The sequence below is a fragment of the Nannospalax galili genome, unplaced genomic scaffold (assembly GCF_000622305.1).
Source record: "Nannospalax galili isolate Female #2095 unplaced genomic scaffold, S.galili_v1.0 scaffold31, whole genome shotgun sequence".
NCBI classification, from domain to species: domain Eukaryota; kingdom Metazoa; phylum Chordata; class Mammalia; order Rodentia; family Spalacidae; genus Nannospalax; species Nannospalax galili.
Window position 1 is genome coordinate 1,240,976 of NW_008332149.1, and position 23,036 is coordinate 1,264,011.

Consider the following 23,036-nt stretch of genomic DNA (forward strand, 5'->3'; position numbering starts at 1 on the left):
TTATGGGTACATGTCATGGAACAGAATAAGGTCTATGAGAGGAGAAAGGTCTTAAGGAGAGGGGTAATAGAATACATGTGACAAAATGACAAGGAGTTTATTGGAAACAGAATAGTAGAAGCATAAGTAAGTGGGGGGCAGGCAGCCTGGGGAGAGGCGGATCAAGAACAAAGCGCATGTGAAAAAGACATACTGAAACAAATTACCTTGTTTGCTGACAAGGTATGGGAAAAAAGAAATGTGGCAGACAGAAAACATTACCAGAGGAATTCTCTTCTGTTGAGGTTGAAGATACATCTGTTTAGAAACCCAGAGAACAAGGTGTTTTAAAATGAATGTCCTTTCACTGATCATTATTTGATGTTAATATGATCATAAAGCAGGTTCGTTTTCTAAATATAACATGCAAATAAGAAACTGCCGTCATCGGTTTAAACAGCACAGTGGGGGACTTTACCAGTTGAAGAGATCATGTCTTCAGAGGAGAGGAGGCATACCTAGGTGCATTTGTCTAATAGAGGAAAAGCTGTGAACAGTCAGAAACATTACCTGTGGGGGTTTCCTCTTCTGCTGAGGTTGAAGATGCATCTGTGTTAAAAACACAGAAAACAGGATGCTTTGAAATATCTTTTCACTGATGTTTAATGTGGGATCAGTATGATCATTAAGTAGCTTCATTTTCTAAATACAACATGAAAAACTTCTAAGAAAACTATGCATGTCGAGGAAGGCACCACACGCATTGGTTGGAAGACATGGAGAAATTAAGCTAGAACTGAGCTGCATGTTTCTGCTGGCTAGCTTGCATGATGCTAGAAGGTGCTATTTAGGCTGCTGAGGAGGAACTGCCATCAATACTCACACTCAGCTATGAGCCCTGCAGGCCACATGACTAACATGCCAGGCAAGATACGCCCATTGTTACAGTAGTGAAATGACTGTTATGGGGACAACCAATTCCTTTCTGACTGGATTTGAGGCCTTCTTCACAGGAGGAAATTCATGTCTGATATTGTAAACCTGGTCTGGGAGGTGATAGGCCCTACTGGGGAAGGAACTGCTCTTGTCTTTCAAATTTCCTTCAAAAATACTTTTATTTATGCCCATACATTATTGCTGGTCTCAGCTTTGGTCAGAGAAACTTCTCTTTTTAATTTAAACATTTTTATGTGTATAATTGTTTTGCCTGCATGTATATAAGTGTACCCACACCATGCAATGCTGTGGAGGTCAGAAGAGGGCATCGGAACTCCTGGAACTGGAGTTTTGGATGACTATTATCCTCCATGTTGGTGCTGGGAACTAAACCTGAGTCCTCTGCAAGAGCAGGCAGTGCTGTTAACCACTGAACCATCTCTCCAGCCCAGAAAACTTCTTTTTGCAGTGGGTGGTGGTTACTGCATTGACTCATAACTGGTTAAAAAGCTGAGAATAAGTAGCTTGAATACTCAGCCCTAAATGAGGTCTCTCTACCACCCAGTCCAAGTCTCGGAAAACAGCACAGAAGGGGGCGGGATGTAGCAGCATGAGAAGGAGCAGAGTGTTCCAGAACACTGTCCTCTGGGCATGAAGTGGTGATTGCACTCTTGAACTCTCAGCAGGTGTGATTACATGCACAAGACCTAGCAAAGACTGGGATCATCATTTATTTATGGCGAGGAGAGGAGCTCAGAAGGCCTCATGCCTCCCTGAGGATCTATAGGCAGGTGAAAGTTGTTGGGGAAAAGAGAGACATTTCCTCCAGTGGTGTAGCCACTGGTAAGCTGCCGAAGCTCTTGTAAATAACTCTTCACCCTCACTCCTCTAAGCTACTCTAATTAACTTCATTGGCTCACAAAATAAAGACATAAAAGCAGAATTTGAACCTTGACTCCATGATCCTTCCTCCCTTTCTTCAGTATCTGAGTAGTCAGGAGGGTACAATTTTGCATATTGTCTGGGTCCTGCCTTTCCTCTATCTGGTAGGCTTACCTTTTTGTGAACAAAAATCTTGTATCAGTTCATCTCCATATTTTACATCCTGATTTTGTTTGTTTGTCTGTTTGTATCTTTTTGAGACATGGTCCCCCAGTAGCCCCAGCTGGTCTGAAACTCACTATGTAGACCAGGCTGGCCTTGAACTCACAGAGATTCGCCTGCCTCTGCCTCCCGAGTACTGGGATTAAAGGCGTGTGTGACCAAGCCAGCTTACATCCCATGCTTTGAAACTTAACAGACATCAGTTACAGACTGCAGAGTATGTGTCCTGGATAGAACTCCTATATTAAACCTCACCTACCCGTGGTTCAGGGACCACTGTTGAAGAGGGGGCTGAAAGATTGTAGGAGTCAAGATTAGTGGTTTTACAGAATTAGTGCATACATACACGATCATAAGGAAAGAGTCTTCCAGGCCTCTGGAAACTTGCTCATATGAACTTACAGCAATGCTGTTAGTATGCACAAGACCCAGGCAAACTCAACCAGAAAAAAAAAAAACCCAGCATAGAACTGGGGAAATGGGCTGTAGGCCCCAACCTTAGCTGAGGAGCGACTGGCAGCTGATTACTGGTGGGTGAGGAAGAGTTGATCTTCTTTTAGGAAGTGATTCTAGATAGGCTGACTAGAGTCTAGTGGATGAACTTGCACCAAGGGACATCTCAGTACACAAACTTGACTCAATAGGCCTTAACAGACTTACATGAAATGAATGCATGAAATCTTGGGGGTGCTATGGGGTTGCAGATGGAGGTGGAGGTCTAAATATGATTAAGATGTATGGTGTGAAATACACAAAAATTCAATAAACAATATGCATTGAAAAATTTTTAAAAAGCAGAATTTGGCCTAGCTGGGAAGAGGAACAGGATTAGCAGAAGTGGGAGGGAACAGGAGAGAGCAATGAGGGGGTAAATATCAAAAGAAATCATATACATGCATGAAAATATTACAATGAAAACCATTGTTACATAAAATATGCTAATAAAAGATTGGAAAACACATCTCACTAGTTAAACAATAAATGAAGGACTTTACCAGCTGCAGAGGTGGCTTCTTCAGAGGTTGGAGAAATAGCTACAAACAATGAGAGGAAACGTATGTAAGATCGCTCGCCTAACAGGAAGAAGAAAAGCTCTATGTTTCACTTAATAAATGTGCTGAGCTAAAAACATTACCAGAGGTCTTCTGTGCCTCAACTGGAGATGCATCTGTGTGTAAATCCAGAGAACAGGATGCTTTAAAATGAGTAGACTGGTACTGGGGATGCTTTCCATCATCTTTATTTTGTGATCAATATGATAATTAAGTAGCATCACTTTCTTAAAAAATATTTACTTATTTTAAAATTATGTGAATGTGTGTATCTATATGCAACATGCACACATGATAGCAGATTCCAGTGGAAAAAGTCAGAGCCCCTGGAGCTGGAGTTATAGGCAGTTATGAGTCGCCAAAGGTAGGTGCCGGGACCAAAACTCAGGTCCTCTGCAAGAGCAGGAAGTGCCCTTAACCTCTGAGCCAGCTCACTGGCCCCAAAAAGATCATTTTCTAAGTACAATATGACAGATAAGAAAACCATGTCATTAACATCACAATGGGGACTTTACCAATCGGAGAGCCTGCTTCTACTGAGGTTGAAGAGGTATCTATGGACAAAGAGAAGGAGAGACATATCTAGGTCACTTGCCAAATAAAAAGTGGGGAAAGTCTCATTTATTTAACATGAGAAACATGAAAGGTAGAAAATATTACCAGAGGAGGTGTCTTCTGATGAGATTGAAGATGCATCTGTATAAACCGAGAAAAACAGGATTCTTTAAAGTCAACGTATTGGGTTGGGAGGATCACTCAGTCTGTAAAGTGCTTGCCTTGCAAGTATGCAAACCTGAGATCGATTCCAAGAACCCACGTGAAAAATGCTGGGAGTGGTTGTGTGTCCTTGTTATCCCAGCGCTGGGGAGGCAGAGAGAGGATGAACCCTCAGGCTGTCACTCTATCCCAATTAGTGTGCTCCAGGCCAATGAGAGACCCTGTCTCAAAGGAGGTCAATGGTATTACTGAGCGTGATACCTGCTGTTGTCATCCAGCCTCCACATGCATGTACACACAGGTGCAGGAACACCTGCGCACACACATACACTCTCACGACACAAATCCATATGCTTAAAATGAGTGTCTTTTCGTTGATTTTTGCTTTGTGGTCAATGTAATCATCAAGTAGGCTCATTTTCTTAAAACAACATGACCAAATAAAACTATCTCATTAGTTAAGCAGCACAGTGGGGACAGTGGGTGAAGCTGCTTCCATATCTACAGACCAAGACGAGATGAGGAATACCTGGGTTCATTTGATAAGGGAAAGGGAGGAAGCTCGGGGTTGTCTCTAACTTAAGAGATGTGACAGGCTTAAAACATTACCTGAAGAGGTCTCCTCCTCTGCCAAGGGTGAAGAGGGACCTGTGCAGAAACCAGAATTTGAGATGGTTTAAAATGAGCATCTTTCTGTTGGTTCTTGTGTGGTGGTAAACATGATCATTAAGTAGGCTCATTTTCTAAATAAAACACAACAAATAAGAAAACCATCTCTATTGCTGAAGACACCACACACTTTGGTGGCAGGATATAGAGAAATCAAGCTGGGACCGAGCCGGATGCTTCCTCCCTGCCGGCTGGCTTTCATAGTGCTGGAAGGCAATACACAGGTTGCTGGGGGAGAATTACCATCAACAGTTTTAACTGGCTGTGAACTTTGCATACTACACTACTGACCTCTCAGGTGAGATATATCAACCGGTACAAGAGTGGCATGAATGATATGGGAGTAACCAACTGCTTTCTGTTTTGATTTGAGGCCACTTCCCAAGATTCTGGCATTATAAACCCGGTCAAATCCCTGGCTGGGGAGGTGATAGGCCCCAGAGGGGAAAGCTATTGCTTTACTGAATGGACATGATTTGGCTGTCAGATTGTTTATACCCACAGATTAGCACTGCTGTCAGCTTTAATCAGAGAAGGTTTTTTGTTTTGTTTTGTTTTGTTTTTGTAGTACTTGGTGGTTACCGCAGTGACTCATAACTGATCCAAGTGCTGAGAGTGACTAGAATTCTCATCCTTAAATGGGGAATCTCTATCATCACCTCCAAGCTCATGTTGGAAGACCAAGCAGTTGAGTTGTTTGTGGTTTTCGTTTAAGATTATGGTTAGCTGCAACAACTCATGCTGCCCGATGAAGAAGAAACATAAACAGCTTCTTCAAGAACAGAACGTAAACTGTAACGTCGGTAGGAAGTGTGTGACTGCTGTGGAATGCCGTCTTCAGGTCAGGAAGCGGACGCTGCACTCCCGAATTGCTAGCAGCTGATTTCTCACACAAGACCTGCGTAAGAATGCACATATTCTCATCCTGTCACAGAAGCGAGTGGGACTCATGAAGCTGTACCACTCCCCGAGGGTGTATAAACAGTAAGTGGTTGATAGGAGAGCAAGAGACATTTTCTTCATTGACGTAGCCACTTGTAAGTTGACAAAGCTCTTGTAAATAACCCTCCACTATTCTGCTCTAAGTAACCCAAATAAACTCACAAACTCCTGAAATAAGACATGAAAGTAGAGGGAAGAAGAGTGACAGATTCGTGGGAGTAGAGGGGATGGGAGAGGGTCAAGGAGGAGAAATATAAGAATATATTATGTACACATATGAAAATATCAATATGAAATTCATTACTATGTATAATTAATATATGCTAATAAAAACTTTAGTGAAAGAAACACATGTCATTAGTTAGACAACAAAATGAAGGACTTTGCCAGTTGCTGAGGTCACATCTGGTGGTGAAGGACTGTCTGTGAACAAAGACAAGAAGAAATGTGTGTAGGATCATTGCCAAACAGGAAGAGGAAAAACTCTGTGTTTAATTTAAGAAATGTGAGAAGCTGAAAACATGTCCAGAGGAGGTCCTGCTGTGACTGAAGATGCATCTGTGTGTGGATAAACAACAGGAAGCTTTAAAAGGAGTGCAATGAACCTGGAGTGTCTTCACTCTTCATTCTGTGGTCAGTACGATCTTCAGGTAGCACCATTTTCTAAATACGCCGTAACAGATAAGAAAGTCGTCTCATTAGCTACAACAGTACAAGGGAAATTTACCAACTGGAGAGCTTGTTTCTGCTGAGCTTGAAGAAATATCTATGGACAAAGAGAAAGAGAGATGTAGCTAGGTCATTTTCCAAATAGGAAGGGGAAAAGCTCTCCTTTATTTAACTTAGTAAATTAGGCAGAAAATATTACCAGAGGAGCTCTCTTCTGATGAGATTGATGATGCATCTGTGTAGAAACCCAGAATAGAATGCTTTTTAGTATCTTAAGCCGGGAGATGGCTCAATCAGTAAAGCACTTGCTTTGCAAGCCTGTGAACCTGAGCTCAATGCCCAGGAGCTCAATGCAGGGAGTGGTGCTGTGTGCTTGTAACTCCAGCACCTGGGAGGCAGAGACTGGAGGATCCACGTGACTCACTGGCTAGTCATTTTTTTTCTAAGGCTTTTTAAAAATAAAATGAGCCTATTTAATGACAACATTGATCACGAAGCAAAGATTCATGAAAAACGTTCATTTTAAAGGGTCCTGTTCCCTGGGTTTCTACACAGATGTACATTTAATAGATATTTGGTGCTGTAAGCTTGGTAAGAGAAGCTTCTTTTTGCATTGGGTGATGGTTACTACAGAGTCTAACAATGGTCAAAGTTCTGACAATGATTTGCTATTCAATGCTCATATGTGTGCTGGACAGCTTCAGTTGTCAACTTGACACACCTAGAAAGAGAGAACCTCACCTGGGAAATTTCCTCTATCTGATTGGCCTGTGGGCATGTCTGTAAGGCATTTTCTTTTTAAAAAAATATTTAATTATTTTTATTTTATGTGCATGAATGTATTGCTTGCATGTAGGTAGAGTGTACTCATGTCTTACAGTGCCCGAATAGGTCAGAAGAGGGCATAGGATCCCCTGGAACTGGAATTATGAATGGTTGTTAGCTGCCATATGGATGCTGGAAATTAAACCCAGGTCCTATGCAAGCGCAACCAGTGCTCTTAACTGCTAAGTCATCTCTTTAGCCCTAGCCAGGCATTTTCTTGATTGTTGAGTGATGTGTGAGGCCCCAGCCTACTGGGAGTGGTGCCTCCCCTGGGCAGGTGGTCCTGGGTTGTATAAGAACGCAGGCTGAGCACAGGCCAGGGGAGCAGGCCAGTGAGCAGTGTCCCTTCATGGTCTCTGCTTCCCATTGTGCTTTAGTTCCTGCCCTGCCTCCTCTCAGTGATGAACTGTGGTGAGCATGTGTAGGCCAAAAAACCATTTCTTCCCCAAATTGGTTTGGTCAGTGTTTTTATCACAGCACCAGAAGGCAAACTAGAAAAATCTGTATCACCACTTCCAAGTCTTGGGAAATGTCATGGAAGAAGGGATGGAAAGAGCAGAACAGAAGAGGACGAGAAGAGGTGGGGTGTGACCAAGTACAGTCTTCCAGGCATCATATGGCCATTCCAGTCTTGAACTCTCAGCAGTTGTGCTGAGCTGTGCAGAAGACCTGGACGAGGCTGGGCCCATTATCACTACATCATATGGCAGAGGAGCCCATGAGGCCTCACCCCTCCCTGAGGCTCTATAGGCAGTTAATGGTTGCTAGGGGGAGGGGCATTTTCTTCTATGATGTAGGCACCGTAAGTTGTCAGTGTTCTTGTAATTGACCCTCTACCCACAATCCTCTAAGTTATCTTATTAGTTCACAAAATAAAACATAGAGTGGGATCAGCTGGAAAGAAGAACAGGACTAGTGGGAATGTGAGGGAGGCAGGAGAGGTTAATGGGGGTGAATATCACCAAAATACCTTAGATGCTGCAGGCTGTGGTGGCCTTCTTCTTTAATATCAGCATTAGGGAGGCACAGGCAGGTGAGTGTCTGTGAGTTTGAGCCAGCCTGATCTACATACATAGTGAGTTGTGGGCCAGCCAGGGCTATGTAGTAAGACCCTATCTCAAAAATTACATTATATACATGTATGAAAATGTCATAATGAAACCCATTATTATTATGTTATACATGAATGAAAATATCATAATGAAACCCATTATTATTATGTTATACATGTATGAAAATGTCATAATGAAACCCATTATTATTTTATACATGTATGAAAATGTCATAATGAAACCCATTATTATTTTATACATGTATGAAAATGTCATAATGAAACCCATTATTATGTTTAATTAATATATGGAAATAAAACTTTTAAAAAGAAACATCTCAGTTAAACAATAAACAAAGGACTTTACCAGTGGCAGAGGTTACTTTTTCTGAGGCTGAAGAAATATCTATGATCAAAGAAAAGAAGGAATGTGTGTAAGATTACTTGCAAAATAGAGAAACTGTTTAACTTAAGAAATGTGACAGACTGAAAACATGTCCAGAGGCCTCTGCTGTGACCGAAGATACATCTGTGTGTAGACCCAGAGAACAGGGTGCTTTAAAACTGGTACAATGATGCTAGGCTTTTTTTTTTCACCATCTTCACTCTGTGGTCATTAAGTAGTATCCTTTTCTAAATACAATGTAACAAATAAGAACTTCCTCTCATTAGTTACACAGTACATCTAGTAAATTTACCAACTGGAGAGTTTGTTTCTGCTGAAGTTGAAGAGACATCTATGGACAAAGAGGAGGAGGAATGCATGTCAGTCATTTGTCAAATAGGAAGAAGAAAAGCTCTCATTTATCTTAGGAAATATGACAGACAGAAACTATTACCAGAAGAGGTCTCTTGACATGAGATTGAAGATGCATCTGTGTAGAAACATAGAATAGAGTGCTTTAAATCAGTGTCTTAAAGCTCAGTCCCTAAAGCACTTGCCTTGCAAGCCTGTGAACCTGAGCGCAATGCCCAGGACTCATGTAAAAATGCAGAGAGTGATGCTGTGTGCTTGTAACTCCAGCACCTGGGAGGCAGAAACTGGAGGATCCACAGGATGCCAGGCTTTGCTCAGAATTACACGCACACGCACACACACACACACACACACACACACACACACACACAGGAAATGAGTGTCTTTTCATTGACCTTTGCTTTCTAGTCAAATTAAGTAGGCTTGTTTTCTAATACAATCAAATAAGAAAACTCTCATTAGTTAAGCGGCGCAACGTGGGCTTTACCATGTGGAGAGGTCACTTTGATTGAGGTTGAAGACATATCTAGAATCAAGAGTAGAGACAACATATCTAGGATCACTTTCCAAATAGAAAGAAAACTTTTTCATTGACCTTTGCTTTCTAGTCAAATTAAGTAGGCTTGTTTTCTAATACAATCAAATAAGAAAACTCTCATTAGTTAAGCGGCGCAACGTGGGCTTTACCATGTGGAGAGGTCACTTTGATTGAGGTTGAAGACATATCTAGAATCAAGAGTAGAGACAACATATCTAGGATCACTTTCCAAATAGAAAGAAAACTCTGACTGTACTCAAGAAATCAGAGAATTTGAAAACATTACCCGAGGAGCTCTCTTCATCCGCTGAGGCAGAGGATTCATCTGTGTGTAAATCCAGAGAACAGGATGCTTTAAAATGAGTGTCTTCTTATTGATCTTTGTGGTCAATAAGGTCATGAAATAGGCTCATTTTCTAAATATTGCATGACAAATAAGAAAACCACCTCTATTACTGGACACCACACACTTTAGTTGCAAGTGTGGAGAAATCAAGCAGGACCTAAGCTGGAGACGCTGCCTATCTCCGGCTGCTTTCATAGCGCTGTAAGGGGGGCTGCTGGGGGAAGGCTCAGCGCCAACATTCTTACTCAGCTCTACAACCTGCAGACTTTACTACTGACCTGCCAGGCAGGATGTACCACTGGTACAGGAGCAGCATGCCTGTTTGGGGAGTAGCCAACTGCTTTCTGATTGGGTTTGAGCCCACTCCCTTGGATTCTGTTACTTAAACCTGGTCAAAAGCCCGTAGCCGGGGAGGTGATAGGCTCTAGTGGGAAATGTACTGTTTGTTTTGCCAAATGGATGCAATATAGCTGTCAAATTGCCGCCTAAGTAATTATGTTTATGTTCACATATTAGTGCTGCTGTCAGCTTAGTCAGAAAAGCTTCTTTTTGCAGCAGGTAGTGGTTACCACGGAGACTTTTAACTGGTCAAAAGTGCTGAGGGTAAGTGACTAGAATGCTTATCCCCAAAAGGGACATCTCTATCACCACCCCAACCCAGGGAACATTGTAGAGAGCAGGAGTTTGGTTTTAGTTAATCGTAACTTCCATTTAAAGTTATGGTTAGCTGTAACAACTTACACTGCACATGAAGAAATAAAAATCTTCAGAAACTAAACCAAGTGTAAGTGCCAGATTAAGGGGTGGACTGTTGTAGAATGCCATCTACAGGGCAGGAGGTGGACACGGCATTCTTGAACTGTGGGTGCTGTGACCCACACAAGACCCACACAAGATTGAGGCTATGGTCATTTTGTCATAGAGGCGGAGTGTTTATTAAGCCCAGTCCCTCTGCAAGAATCTATGGGTTGTAAATGATTGTTAGGGGAGAGAGAATCATTTTTTCAGGAGTCTAGATAACTGCCTCTGTAAATAACCCCCTACCCATGGTCCTGCCAAAAAAAAAAAAAAAAGACATAGAAGTAGGAAATGGGCTACAAGAGAGGGTCATGGGGTGAATATGATCAAGGTATAGTGCATACATGTATGAAAATATTATAATGGAACCCATTATTATATATAATTAGTACATGCTAATAAAACTTGGAAAAAACACATATCATGATTTGAACAACACAATGTGGGACTTTACCAGCTGAAGACGTCACTCCTGCTGAGACTGAAGAAATATCTATAATCAAAGAGAAAAAGAGATGTGCCCAGGGTCACTCTCCAAATGGAAATATTATATTTAACTCCAGAAATATGAGAAGTTGAAAACATTACCAGAGGAGGTTTCATCCCCTGCTGAGACTGAAGATGAATCTGTGTATAAACCCAGAAAACAGGAAGCTTTAAAATGAGCAGCACAATGCTGTTTTTATTGATCTTTACTTTGTATGGTCAATATGATCATTAAGTGGAGTCATTTTCTAAATACAACATGGTACAGAAGAAACCCATCTTATTCATTAAACAGAACATGGAGGGCTTTACCAGTGGCAGAGGCCACTTCTTCTGAGGCTGAAGATCTATCTATAGACAATGAGAAGAGGAGTCATACCTAGGTTCATTTGCTAAATAAAAAGGATGAAAGCTCTGATCATGTTTTACTTTAAAAATGTAACATCTGGCCGAGCGTGGTGGTGCATGCCTTTAATCCCAGCACTCGGGAGGCAATGGCAGGCAGATCTCTGTGAGTTCAAGGCCAGCCTGGTTTACATACTGAGTTCCAGGACAGCTGGGGCTACAGGGAGACCCTGTCTCAAAAAGATACACACAAAAAAACATAACATCAAAAAAACATTACCAGAGGAGATGTCCTCTTCTGCTGAGGTAGAAGATGCATCTGTGTATAAACCCAGAGCATAGGACACTGTGAAATGAATGTCTTGGGGTGTGGAATAGCTCAGAAGGTAAAGCAGTTTCCTTGAATGCATAAAGACCTCAGTTTGATCCCCAGAAGCCAAGTAAAAATGCCAAGCATGGTGGAGTGGCAGAGACAGATAGTTGGCATTACTGAAGATGGCACCCAAGATTGCCTTCTGTTCTTCACATGTATGTGTACCCGCATACACATACGTACTTGCATACACATGAACATACACACATGCATATATACGCATTAAAATGAGTATCTCTCCATCGGTCTTTACTTTGTGGTCAGTATGATCATTATGTAAGTTCATTTTCTAACTAAAACACAACAAATGAGAAACCCATCTTATTAGTTAAAAACTATAATTCGTTAGTTAAACAATACAATGGGGGACATTACCAGTTGACGTCGCTTCTGCTGAGGTTGAAAATTTATCTATAGACAAAGAGAAGAAAAGACAGAAATGCTGGTGGAAGAGCCCCCCACCAGCTGTTTTTGCCAAAGCTATGTTGGGGGCAAAGTTTTATGAAACAACCTAGTTCCATGAACTAAACTCAAAGAAGAGACACTAAGGGGACAGAAGACTTGGTTCTGATGTGGAGGTCACAACAGTTGAAACAGAAACTTCAGATAAACATAATAATGACAAGCAGCAACGAGAAAGTATGACATTTCATGTGGTTCTAGAAGAAACAGAGATGTTAGAGAGGTATCCTAGACCATCACGACTGGGCAGGCATGTCTTCTTGCTCACCAGGCAGCAGAGTGGAAGGCTATCCCTAGATCCCTCATTGTGTCCAGGCCATGATCCCACTCCTTGGGTCTCCATTCCAGTTGTCCAACTCCCCCCACCCCCCCACCCCCAGAGGTGAAGATTGCCAGTTTAGATGACGACAGACATTGGCCAGTCTACAGGCTAATCTAGCCAGGATTCTGCATGGGGGCTGACTTCCCCAGCCCTCTTCCTCCATTTAATCCATTCAAGTGGATGGGAGGCAAGACTCAGGAAGAGGTCAATTCTCAAGTTGGAACTTTCTCTAGATGGACTGTCCCAAGATATACCTAAGAGTGGGGAGTGTCAGGCCAATTTTTTCTTTGTACAAAGCATTACCTTCAATTGTTAATCAGTAACAAAGCCCCCCCCCCGCCTTTTGAGACAGGGTCTCTCTGTAGCCCCAGCTAGCCTGGAACTCTCACGGTGTAGACCAGGCTGGCCTTTAACTCACAGAGATCCACCTGTCTCTCCTCTACAGTGCTGGGATTAAAGGTGCACACCACCACACCCGGTGGGCGAAGGCCATGTTTTGGTGCTTATTGCCTCTCAATCCTTTCAGCATCTACAGGGGTAGGAGTACCCTCTTTATTGTAGCCCCCCCAAAATTGCTTCCACACTCTGTCTGCCAAGTTCTTTATCCTAAAGTTATATTGGGAATTCCTCATCTAAGTCCAGCCAGCATCACTCCAACTATGCACAAGAGGTGAGTTACGTTGCTATCTTAACTCTGTCCTTGCTACTTTGAGCTGTGCAAAGCCATCGTCATGAATGCTGGATGAATGTCAAGGAGGATCAGTGCAATGTGGTTTGACGTGTCCCTTTTCTGGCAACCCCACTTGGGGGCTGGTTTCCAGCAGAAACTCCTTCCTCAGAGTCAAATAGGGGCTAGTGTTCGAACACCAGTCAGTCCAGTGTTTGTTTTCAAGGATTTGATTGAATTCCCTGAATAAGTTTTCCTCTTGGCCCATGAGTATAGCTTTGTCACTACAGAGGTGATTTTAAATCCTCCAATATAAATATACTAAAAAAAAAAAAAATCTCAAAATAAATGACCACTAAAAGAAGGACAGTATTTGGTCAAGATGTAAATGATCGTTTAATGAAATCACCAAAAATTCAAATAATTTCTAGTACACTGGAATCAAAAAGAAAATTTAAATTACCTGTTGTTGTGATTGCAGTAGTGGTCAAAGATTCTGTAAATAAGAAAAGCTAATTGGTCAAAACCTAGGAAATAAAGCAAGCATTGCTTTATAGTTCGCTTGTTTTCTCTCTGTCCCTGGAGCACAGACATCTGATACTCACCCATTTAATTAATTCATTTGGATTGCCCATTCCTTTGTGCCAGCACAGCCCAAGTGCTGGACTGAAAATCAACAAAAGTACACTTGGTTCCAGTCCTCAAAATGAGGCCCATCTCGTGGTGAAGACAGACATGCTCAAACCATCTCACAAACAGATGTGAATTGCACTTAGGAGCAGCCCTAGGAAGGGGAGATGTGTGTGGGGGAGAAATTCCTTCAGGCAGCCTAATCTGGCCAGGGAGCACCTCTCTTTCTATACTGACCCTCCGACTACCTGTGCCTGACTCGAACAAGGCTCTGCTCAAAGATATGACCACTGCCCCTAAGCCTGAGCTCATGCTGGGCCTTGTGGCACTACCCCCACCCTGCTGTCCTGCATGTGTGGTGTGGCGGGCAGAGCACATTAACCAGGCAAAGGAGCTACTTCTGCGTGAAGTGATACCTGAGTATGGAAAGCAAATAGGAATGTTAGTCAACTGACAGGAAGTTTTCATTCACTGCCTGGCTTCACCCAGTCACCTTTACCGCAGACTTTGTTGTTGGAAAAACTCTAATGAGGGCCAGTTATTTCCTACTTTTCTGAGTAAGAGTTTAAACAACCAAATTCAAACCACATGCATTGTGATAATATAAACTAAGCTTTTCCTGGAATGAAACCTTCCTTGTCCTTGTAAACCAAAGATATTGTTCACATTTTGAGCCTCATGATTCACCTTTGTTAGGAAGAACGTCATTGCGGCTTATGTTGGGCTGTAATACAGTGATATCCCAGAGGTCACTGGGGCGAGTGGGCATTTCCGTTCCATGTTGTTATCATAACATCTTGTGCTGGATAGCGTTAGTGTCAACATTACACACCTGGGTAGAGGGAGCCTCAATTGGGGAATTTCCTCTATTGGACTGGCCTGTGGCCATGTCTGAAGGGCATCTTCTTGATTACTGAGTGATGTAGGAGGGCCCAGCCCACTGTGGGTGGTGCCACCCCTGGGCAGGTGGGCCTGTGTTGGATAAGAAAGCAGGCTGAGCAGGGTCCAGGGGAGCAAGCCAGTAAGCAGTGTTCCTCCATGGCCTGTGCTCCAGCTCCTGCCTCCAGGTTCCTGCTCTGAGTTCCTTCCTTGGGCTCCCTGATGAACTGTGACCCGGGAGATGTGAGTCAAATGAACCCTTTCCTCCCAAAGTTGGTATTGGTCAGAGTATTTTGTCACAGCAATGGAGAAACAAACTGGAACACATCTGCATGAAGCCACCCTTCCCAGTTCTTACATTTGCCTCTATTTTTATTCTCCTAATGCATAGTTAGTAAGGAGGCTAGATATGTGAGTGCTGTGGGTGTGTAAACGTGAGAACACACACACACATTCACACATACACACACATACACACACATACACCACACACACACCACACACACCACACACCACACACCACACATACACCACACACACCACACACCACACACATACACACACACATACATACACACACATACATACACATACACCACACACACCACACACACCACACACCAGACACACACATACACACATACACACACATGCATACATACACACACATACACACACATACACACATACATACATACACACATACACATACATACACACACATTCACACATACACACACATACACACACATACCCCACACACACCACACACACCACACACCACACACCACACATACACCACACACACCACACACCACACACATACACACACACATACATACACACACATACATACACATACACCACACACACCACACACACCACACACCAGACACACACATACACACATACACACACATGCACCACACACCACACATATATACATACACACACATACACACACCACACACATACATACACATACACATACATACACACATACATACACACATACACACACACCACACACATACATACACATACATACACACACCACATACACACACATACACACATACACACATACACACACATACAACACACACCACACATACACACACACCACACACCACACACATACACACACACACCACACATACACACCACACACACATACACACATATATACATACATACACACATATACACAGACACACATACACACACATACACACACACCACACACCACACACACATACATACATACATACATACATACACAGACACACATACACACACACCACACACCACACACACACCACACATACATACATACACACACATACACACACAGCACACACACACCACACATACATACATATGCACACATACACACACATACCACACACACCACACATACACACACATACACATATACCACACACATACACACACATACACACATGCCACACACACCACACGCACACATACACCACACACACATACACACACACACACATACACACACACACACCACACATACACACACATACACATATGCCACACACACATACACACACACACACACACACACAAGTAAGAACAAACTGGCAGGCCCTGATAGAGGCTTTGTAGAATGCCTGCATGTGTATTCAAGCACTTTACTTAGACTTGAACTTGGGGGTCTTGACTTGGCTCCATAGAGGCCCTCTTCATCTACCTCTAGGATCTACTCTTCCAGAAGATTAATTCAGCCAAGTGACTCTTGGACAACCAGGAGTAAAGCCACTATCATGGTAGAATTTCAACACAGCCGTATCCTTGAGATAGGCAGCAGGTTAATAACGGAACAGAAAACTTACCAGTTGTAAGAATCAAATCTGTGGTTGAAGTTGAGGTGGGAACTGTCAAAATAAGCAGTTAAAGAAAATTATGATTAAATAACATCCCTGTCAATCAGTTTCGTTGATAAAACATTTTGGAAAAGTGACCTGTAGACAGATGTGCTCCGACACACTCTCATGCTCTGCTTCCATGTGTGTCTCCTGTTCTGTTTCATGAGCTTGAAGGAAATGAGTCATAATGAGGTAGCACACGGACCGGAACCAAGACACCTAGTGGGTGAGTCTAGACTTATTGGTGGGAGAGTGGCTCAGGGGCTCCCTTCCCATCTGCGGCTTCTGCCCGCTGCAATCTCTAAGGTTTCTTCCAGTCCTTGGAAAAATGCAGCATCTTAAGTGTCACACCTAACTTGTCCTGGCCTAGAACATTTGGGCACATCTCACAGGTCCAAACACAAAAGGAGGAACAACGCTTCCTTGTCTGATGTCATTTCAAGGACAGTTTACTATTTACTATTATCGTGGTTTTAGAAATGTGGAGGACAGACTACTTTTATAACTGTTGGTGGTTCAGAGGACACTTGGGCTGAGCTACTTTGCCTGAAGTTAGTATTTCTCCAACTTATTTAGGCATACAGTGATCAACTAGAGCCTAGAAAGGTTCCCAAAGTGTCTGGCAGAAGAAGTTACAAAGGGATACCAGAGCTGGTTGCCTTAGAGAGCCATCCAGGTCTCAGAGGTCAGCAGTACACATCCCTACATCCCTGAGGAGATCCATCACTGTGCCCTGCACAAGTGTAGGCCACTTGGTCCCCAGGACGTGACTCTACAGCGACTCTCCATTCTCCTGTTCTACAGATGAAGGAACAGCAGCTCTGAGAAGTAAGGGGACCTGAGGACTATCACCCAACTGGCTAACACTGGAGCCAGAAAAAACAGGTCCTCTGGTTTGGAATCCTATGCTGCTATGTCACCAATTCAAAGAGTTTTCTTTCAGCCAAAGAAGTTTGAGTAAAATTGGGTTAAACTAAATTTTAAAAACATCTCTTACTGTAGGATGTTTTAAAAACATCTCAACTCTGAGATCTTCAAAGGAGGGGCATGTTTTTGTCCCCCCAACTTATCCAGCCATGCAATTCCTTCCTTCAAATTTTCCTAACACTGACTTAGTGTGTGGTCCTGGGAAACACACTCAGAGACTGGGGTACCGCACTACTTTCTGAAGATGTAGATTAGAGTTTTGTGCTAGGTGTCTGAAATCCTATGATGATTAAAAAATGAAAACCGGTTGAAGACTGCTCTGTACCAACACTGATAGGAATGTGAGTTGAAGCCATCTCACTGTAACTTGATCGCAGACACCAGACATTGCACCAAAGAGGAAGGAGACAGCGGTTGGGGAGACGGCTGGGTTGGTGAAGTGCTTGCCAGGACCTGGGTTTGGTTCTCTGGCACCCATATAAAACCCTGGTCATGGAGGCTGCATCCTTAATCCCAGCACTGGGAAGGCTGAAAGAGCAAGCTTCCTGGAGCTCGTTGGCCAGTCGGCTTAGCTGAATCAATGAGCTCCAGGTTCAGTGAGAGACCCCATCTTAAAAAATAAAGTGAAGCGATTAAGGAAGACAACCGATGTCAACCTCTGGCCTCCCCATGCACATGCATACATGTGCACGTGTACCCACATACACATGTGTGTATACACACAAATGTACATGCACATACAAGAGAAAGGGAACAAGGTAGACACACAGTATGGCAGTTGGGAAAAACATTCTAGGTTAAGTCACTGCTTTAGTCAATGAGCAAAGAAACATCTTAAACTGGTTCAGTACAAGTTTAGCATGCAGGTTCTTTTTTTTTTTTTTTTTTTTTTTTTGGGTCTTTTTGAAGCAGGTCTCCCTGTGGCCCCAACTGTGTACCCCTGGCTGACCTGGAACTTGCTATATAGACCAAGCTAAATTCAACCTTACAGAGATCCACCTGCCTCTACATCCTGGTGCTGGGATTAAAGGCACATGCCACCATGCCTGGCCTGCAGGTTCATCTTTATTTAATTTTTTTGAAACAGGGTCTGGTATAGCGAAGACTGGCCTCAAACTCACTATGTAGTCAGAGATAGCCTAGAACTTCTGAGCCTCCTGTCTTCACTTCCCACACACATGTGTGTCACCACACCCCACTACATTGGAGATCAAACCCAAGGCTTCATGCATGTCAGGTATGCACTCTACCTAGTCAGCTATATTCTTAGCCCTGGTATATACTTTTTATATGAGATTAAAAACTATAACTTTAATCACAGGCAAGGCAACTTATACAAATCTGACCTATAGAAAGCAGGGAAGAAAAGGAAAATTACCAGGTGAAGTAGTCATTTCTGTGGCTGATGCTGAAATGGTAAAGCAAACAGGAATTTCGATGATTTGTTATTTAAAAAGCTGATATCTAAGGCATATTAAAATTCAATACAAAACAGCCTCTGGGATGTAAGACTGAAACTAAGAACAGTTTCTTAACTGAAACTGACAAGGAGACAGGAATGCATGAAGGCAGGAGATGAGCAACACTCCCTGGCTAGGAAGTAATTTGTCCCCCTGGAAGGATCAGACAAGCCACTTCACTGAGGCAAGAAAGAGAAAGCATTTTCCAGAATAGCAAACCACTAGGCTCCTCACGAATTCTGTCCTTCAATTGCTTTTTTTTTGTTAAGCTTTTGTAATTTTATACAACAGTTCTTAATCAAATTTAGATCCCCTTCCCCACCCACGCCTCTCCCATCCCCCCACCAAACCTCACGTATTCTGCCATACATGTTAAGTTCTATTCATTCAGGCATTTGTACCCAAATGTCCTGACTTCTCATTTACATCAGACTAGGATCATAACCCAAAGCTGAGCTGTCTGAACACCAGAGGAAAACAATTCCTTAATGTGATGAAGCGTATTACATCCTCTGATTCAGTCTTCACTTAGATTTGCCCTTGTTCTATTGTAGCTATTGTAGCCCACCCGCTGAGATGCAGTATGCCCCGCTGCTCCATACCACATCCTCAGTGCCTAGAGAAATCTGTCTGGCACCCAAAAAGTGCTCAAGAAATATATAGTAAATAAACAAATGAACGCCTATAATCCTAGTCTTTGTCCTATAAAATTAAGAGATGCTTGGCCAGGTGTATTCTACTTTATCTGATTTTCGTCTCTATTTTACTTTCTGTTGGGGTGGGGCAAAAGAAAGAAAACAGACAATACACAAACTTTACTGAATTAAACAAAACAAGGAATAAACTCAGGAAACCACCCTGAACAAGAGGCCAAAAGGAGAGAGTTTTAAAGTAAATAAGAGAAACTGGGTTTTGTTCATGGAATTCCAAAGACCAGCAGTAAAAGTCAGCTCCAGTGTACAAACCAGACAACTTAAGGACAAATGCCGTTGCTCAGAGAGCATCTGGTGAGTCCTTAAGAACAGCTGAGTCTGTGGGCTCTAAGGGAACTCATGGGTATTGGGTCAAACAGGGCACACTGAGGGAAACCAGGAGTGATGCCTCCTGGAGCCAAGGGCAGGGTAGGCTGAGGGGCTGCTGTACCATATACATTATGAATCTGCTGCCCTAGCAAGCCTTAGAACATTATACCAGAGCCTGGGGTATGAGCAGAGTAACCCAACAGGACCCCAATGTCCCCACGTTAGTTTCCAGGACCCTCACTAAGAATCACTTATAAAGCCAGCAGAGGTTACCTGAGCAAATGACACCGGCATCCTCACGGTGGCCACAGTTGTGGATAGAAAAGCCCAGGTGGTAACACTGAGCTAGTGAGGGCTCGCTGCCCTGACACTGCACATCGTCCAGGAGGATGCTCCCCACACCTTCCCCAAAGTGGCCACTCCCCAGGGTGCTGATGCCCTCCCCGCAGTCCAGCTGCCGGCACACCACTTGGGCAGCCTTGATGCCCCAGAGGTCGTCACACACGGTGCCCCATGTGTCATTATGGTAGACTTCAACACGTCCTTCACACAGGTTCTTTCCATCCACCAACCTGATCATGAGCAGGTCTGGGGAAGACTCAGAGGTTAGTACTGGAGTACCATTGGCAAACAGGGGGCTTTTCTTTAGTTCTTAATATAATCTTTCTAAACTGAAGCCCCATAGAAACTTTTGCTTCCTGCCTCCTGGCCTCACAGGACTACATTGAATTAATGATTCTAAGTTCAGCGACTAGACATCTATAGCCATACCACCCTGAACACGCCTGATCTTGTCTAAGTCCAGGAACTGATTTTTCTTGGATAATTCTGATTTCCAATAGCTGTTCCACTGTTCTTGTCTTTGGAACAGAAATACCTGATTATAATTACAATGATAGTCATGTCCTTGGAGCTGAGCCACCAAATTCATAAGCTTGGGATATATGAGACTCAAGTTTCCTCGTTTTCCTTTAGGCTAAACTTGTCTCTTGATGCAAATTCAGAATTAAAATCTTCTTCTAAGAACTAGAGGGACGCTAAGTATCAAGCTCTGGGAGTGGGCTCTCCTCCCTCTCTCTTTCAGTTTTCTATTTTGCAATTCTAGTGAGGCTGGGATCCCATAGTACATAGTGCAGGTGGGCACCCATAGTACAAGCTGTAACCTTGGGGAGTTCCCCAGAAAGATCCAATCACCACCATCATCAGGGACACAACGAGAGGATTACCTGCTGCAGGAGTCACTTCTGCCAAAGCGGAGGCATCTTTAACAGCTGAAAGAGAAAACCAGGGGCATTTATGTCAGTGAAGGTTCGGCTGATAAAATGCCATGAGTCGAGTGGGCCAAAGGCCTAGTCTGTGTCCATGCAGTGAGTCACATATGCAGTGTGGTCATGGGCAGGCCAGCATGTTAAAGACCCAGCCCACCTGGACCCTGTCCCAGAGACACCTTCCCGTCACACGATTTACTAATACTCACTGGAAGCATCTCTCACCCTTATAGGGAGGCAATACTTGGGGATTTGAGGTTACGAGATAGGTCAGCGAACACTGATGCCATTTTAACTTGGAGGTTTTTTTACCCCAGGCACCATGAAACAAAGAAGAACTCTTCAGACAAGACAAAACAAGAAAGCCAGCAAAGCACTGACTGACGGGGTAGAACGTCCCTCTTCCCACCAGCTGGGAACTTCACCTCTGCCTGGCCCTCTAGGAGGTGGAAGAAGAGGTGGCATTGGGCAGTGGTGAGGCCCAGAGTGGATCCATTAATTAGCACTGAGAGGTAACAAGACAGGCTTTAACATTTTTGTTTCCTTTTTTTGGTGGTTCCCAAAAATTGTCCCTTGTGGCAAGAAAGTCCCAGCCAATCAGCAGCAGAGAAGAGTATTCACATGGTATAACTCTGTCTGGAAGTATCTTCATGAGAAACTTAGGAGTATGACGCACATAGAAGGACCATTCCCAGGTGTTTCACAGGACCCCCTGGTTCTAGGCATGTCATGGCTTACAGGACTTCTGTTCATAGGGCCTGGGAACAGGCTGTAATGGTGGAAGGGGACCTTCCTTTCCAGACACCAGGTTGACCAATGTTATTGAGTGTTGGAGTCCACGGGTGCTCCAGGGACATGGGACTGTCACTGTTAAAGCCAGAATGGTTCTAAGCAAAGCAAGACATGTTCACTCCATCTGGGACCCCATACCCTTCTGGGTTGTTCTATTGTTGCCCAGTATGCTACTTGGGAAGAAGATCCAGACCAGGTAGAGATTAGGTACCTGAACAGATGGCCCCAGCATCTTCATGATGCCCACAGTTGTGCACAGACAGGCCGAGGTGGTGGCAGTGTCCCAGGTTTGTCTCGGTACCCAAACACCTCACATCATCTAGGAAGATGGGGCCAGAGCCATCGCCAAACAGACTGCTCCTGGGGGCTGCCAGGGCCGCCCCACAGCCCAGCTGTTGACACACCACCTGAGCAGCCTGCAGGCCCCAGAGATCATCACACACAGACCCCCAGGTGCCATTGTGGTAGACTTCCACGCGGCCCTCACACCGGCTTCTCCCATTGGCCAGTCTCAACAGCGGCAGATCTGCAGGTACAAAGAGCTAAGTCAACTGAGGCTCCTTCGGTACTCAAAAGGGACAGCACACCTAGTTGGAGAATTCCGCCTTGGTGTGTAGGTAGCCTGTTGGGGTGGCATGCATCTGTCTATGAAGTGGGATGCCCAGCCACACAGGGAAACATATGCGCTCAAAAGGGACAGCACACCTAGTTGGAGAATTCCGCCTTGGTGTGTACGTAGCCTGTTGGGGTAGCATGCATCTGTCTATGAAGTGGGATGCCCAGCCACACAGGGAAACATATGCAATCGCTTTTTGTACTGGAAACTTAATGGGGGCGTTATCTATGCCAGCTTGCTGCTCTGGGAAGTTTTGAGATAGGAATACAAGCCAATATGCTGGATTTAAGGAAGACATGGCATACTTAAAAATAATGCTCTGGGGGCTGAAAAGATTGTATGACATGGGTGTACTTACATACATGTAGGCAACACACTCATACACATAAAATATAGATATATTTTTAAAATGACACTCTGCTTCCACTGAGCTCTCTCAAGCTGTTTCTTACCTTTGATTTTGTTACAGAGTCTCACTAATTTTCCCAGACTGCCCTGGACCTAACTCC

At 43.6% G+C, this 23,036-nt stretch overlaps 1 protein-coding gene across 1 annotated transcript in view; it reads right to left on the bottom strand.

The window, feature by feature from the left end:
- Positions 1 to 23,036, bottom strand: part of LOC115069322 (deleted in malignant brain tumors 1 protein) — a 65,321-nt gene that overhangs the window by 21,007 nt on the left and 21,278 nt on the right. The window contains exons 10-12 of the mRNA XM_029560710.1: positions 22,123 to 22,437; positions 21,078 to 21,122; positions 20,125 to 20,439 (exon numbers count right to left, since the gene is read on the bottom strand). Coding sequence (XP_029416570.1) covers positions 20,125 to 20,439; positions 21,078 to 21,122; positions 22,123 to 22,437 — 675 coding nt within the window. The remainder of the gene's footprint in view (positions 1 to 20,124; positions 20,440 to 21,077; positions 21,123 to 22,122; positions 22,438 to 23,036) is intronic.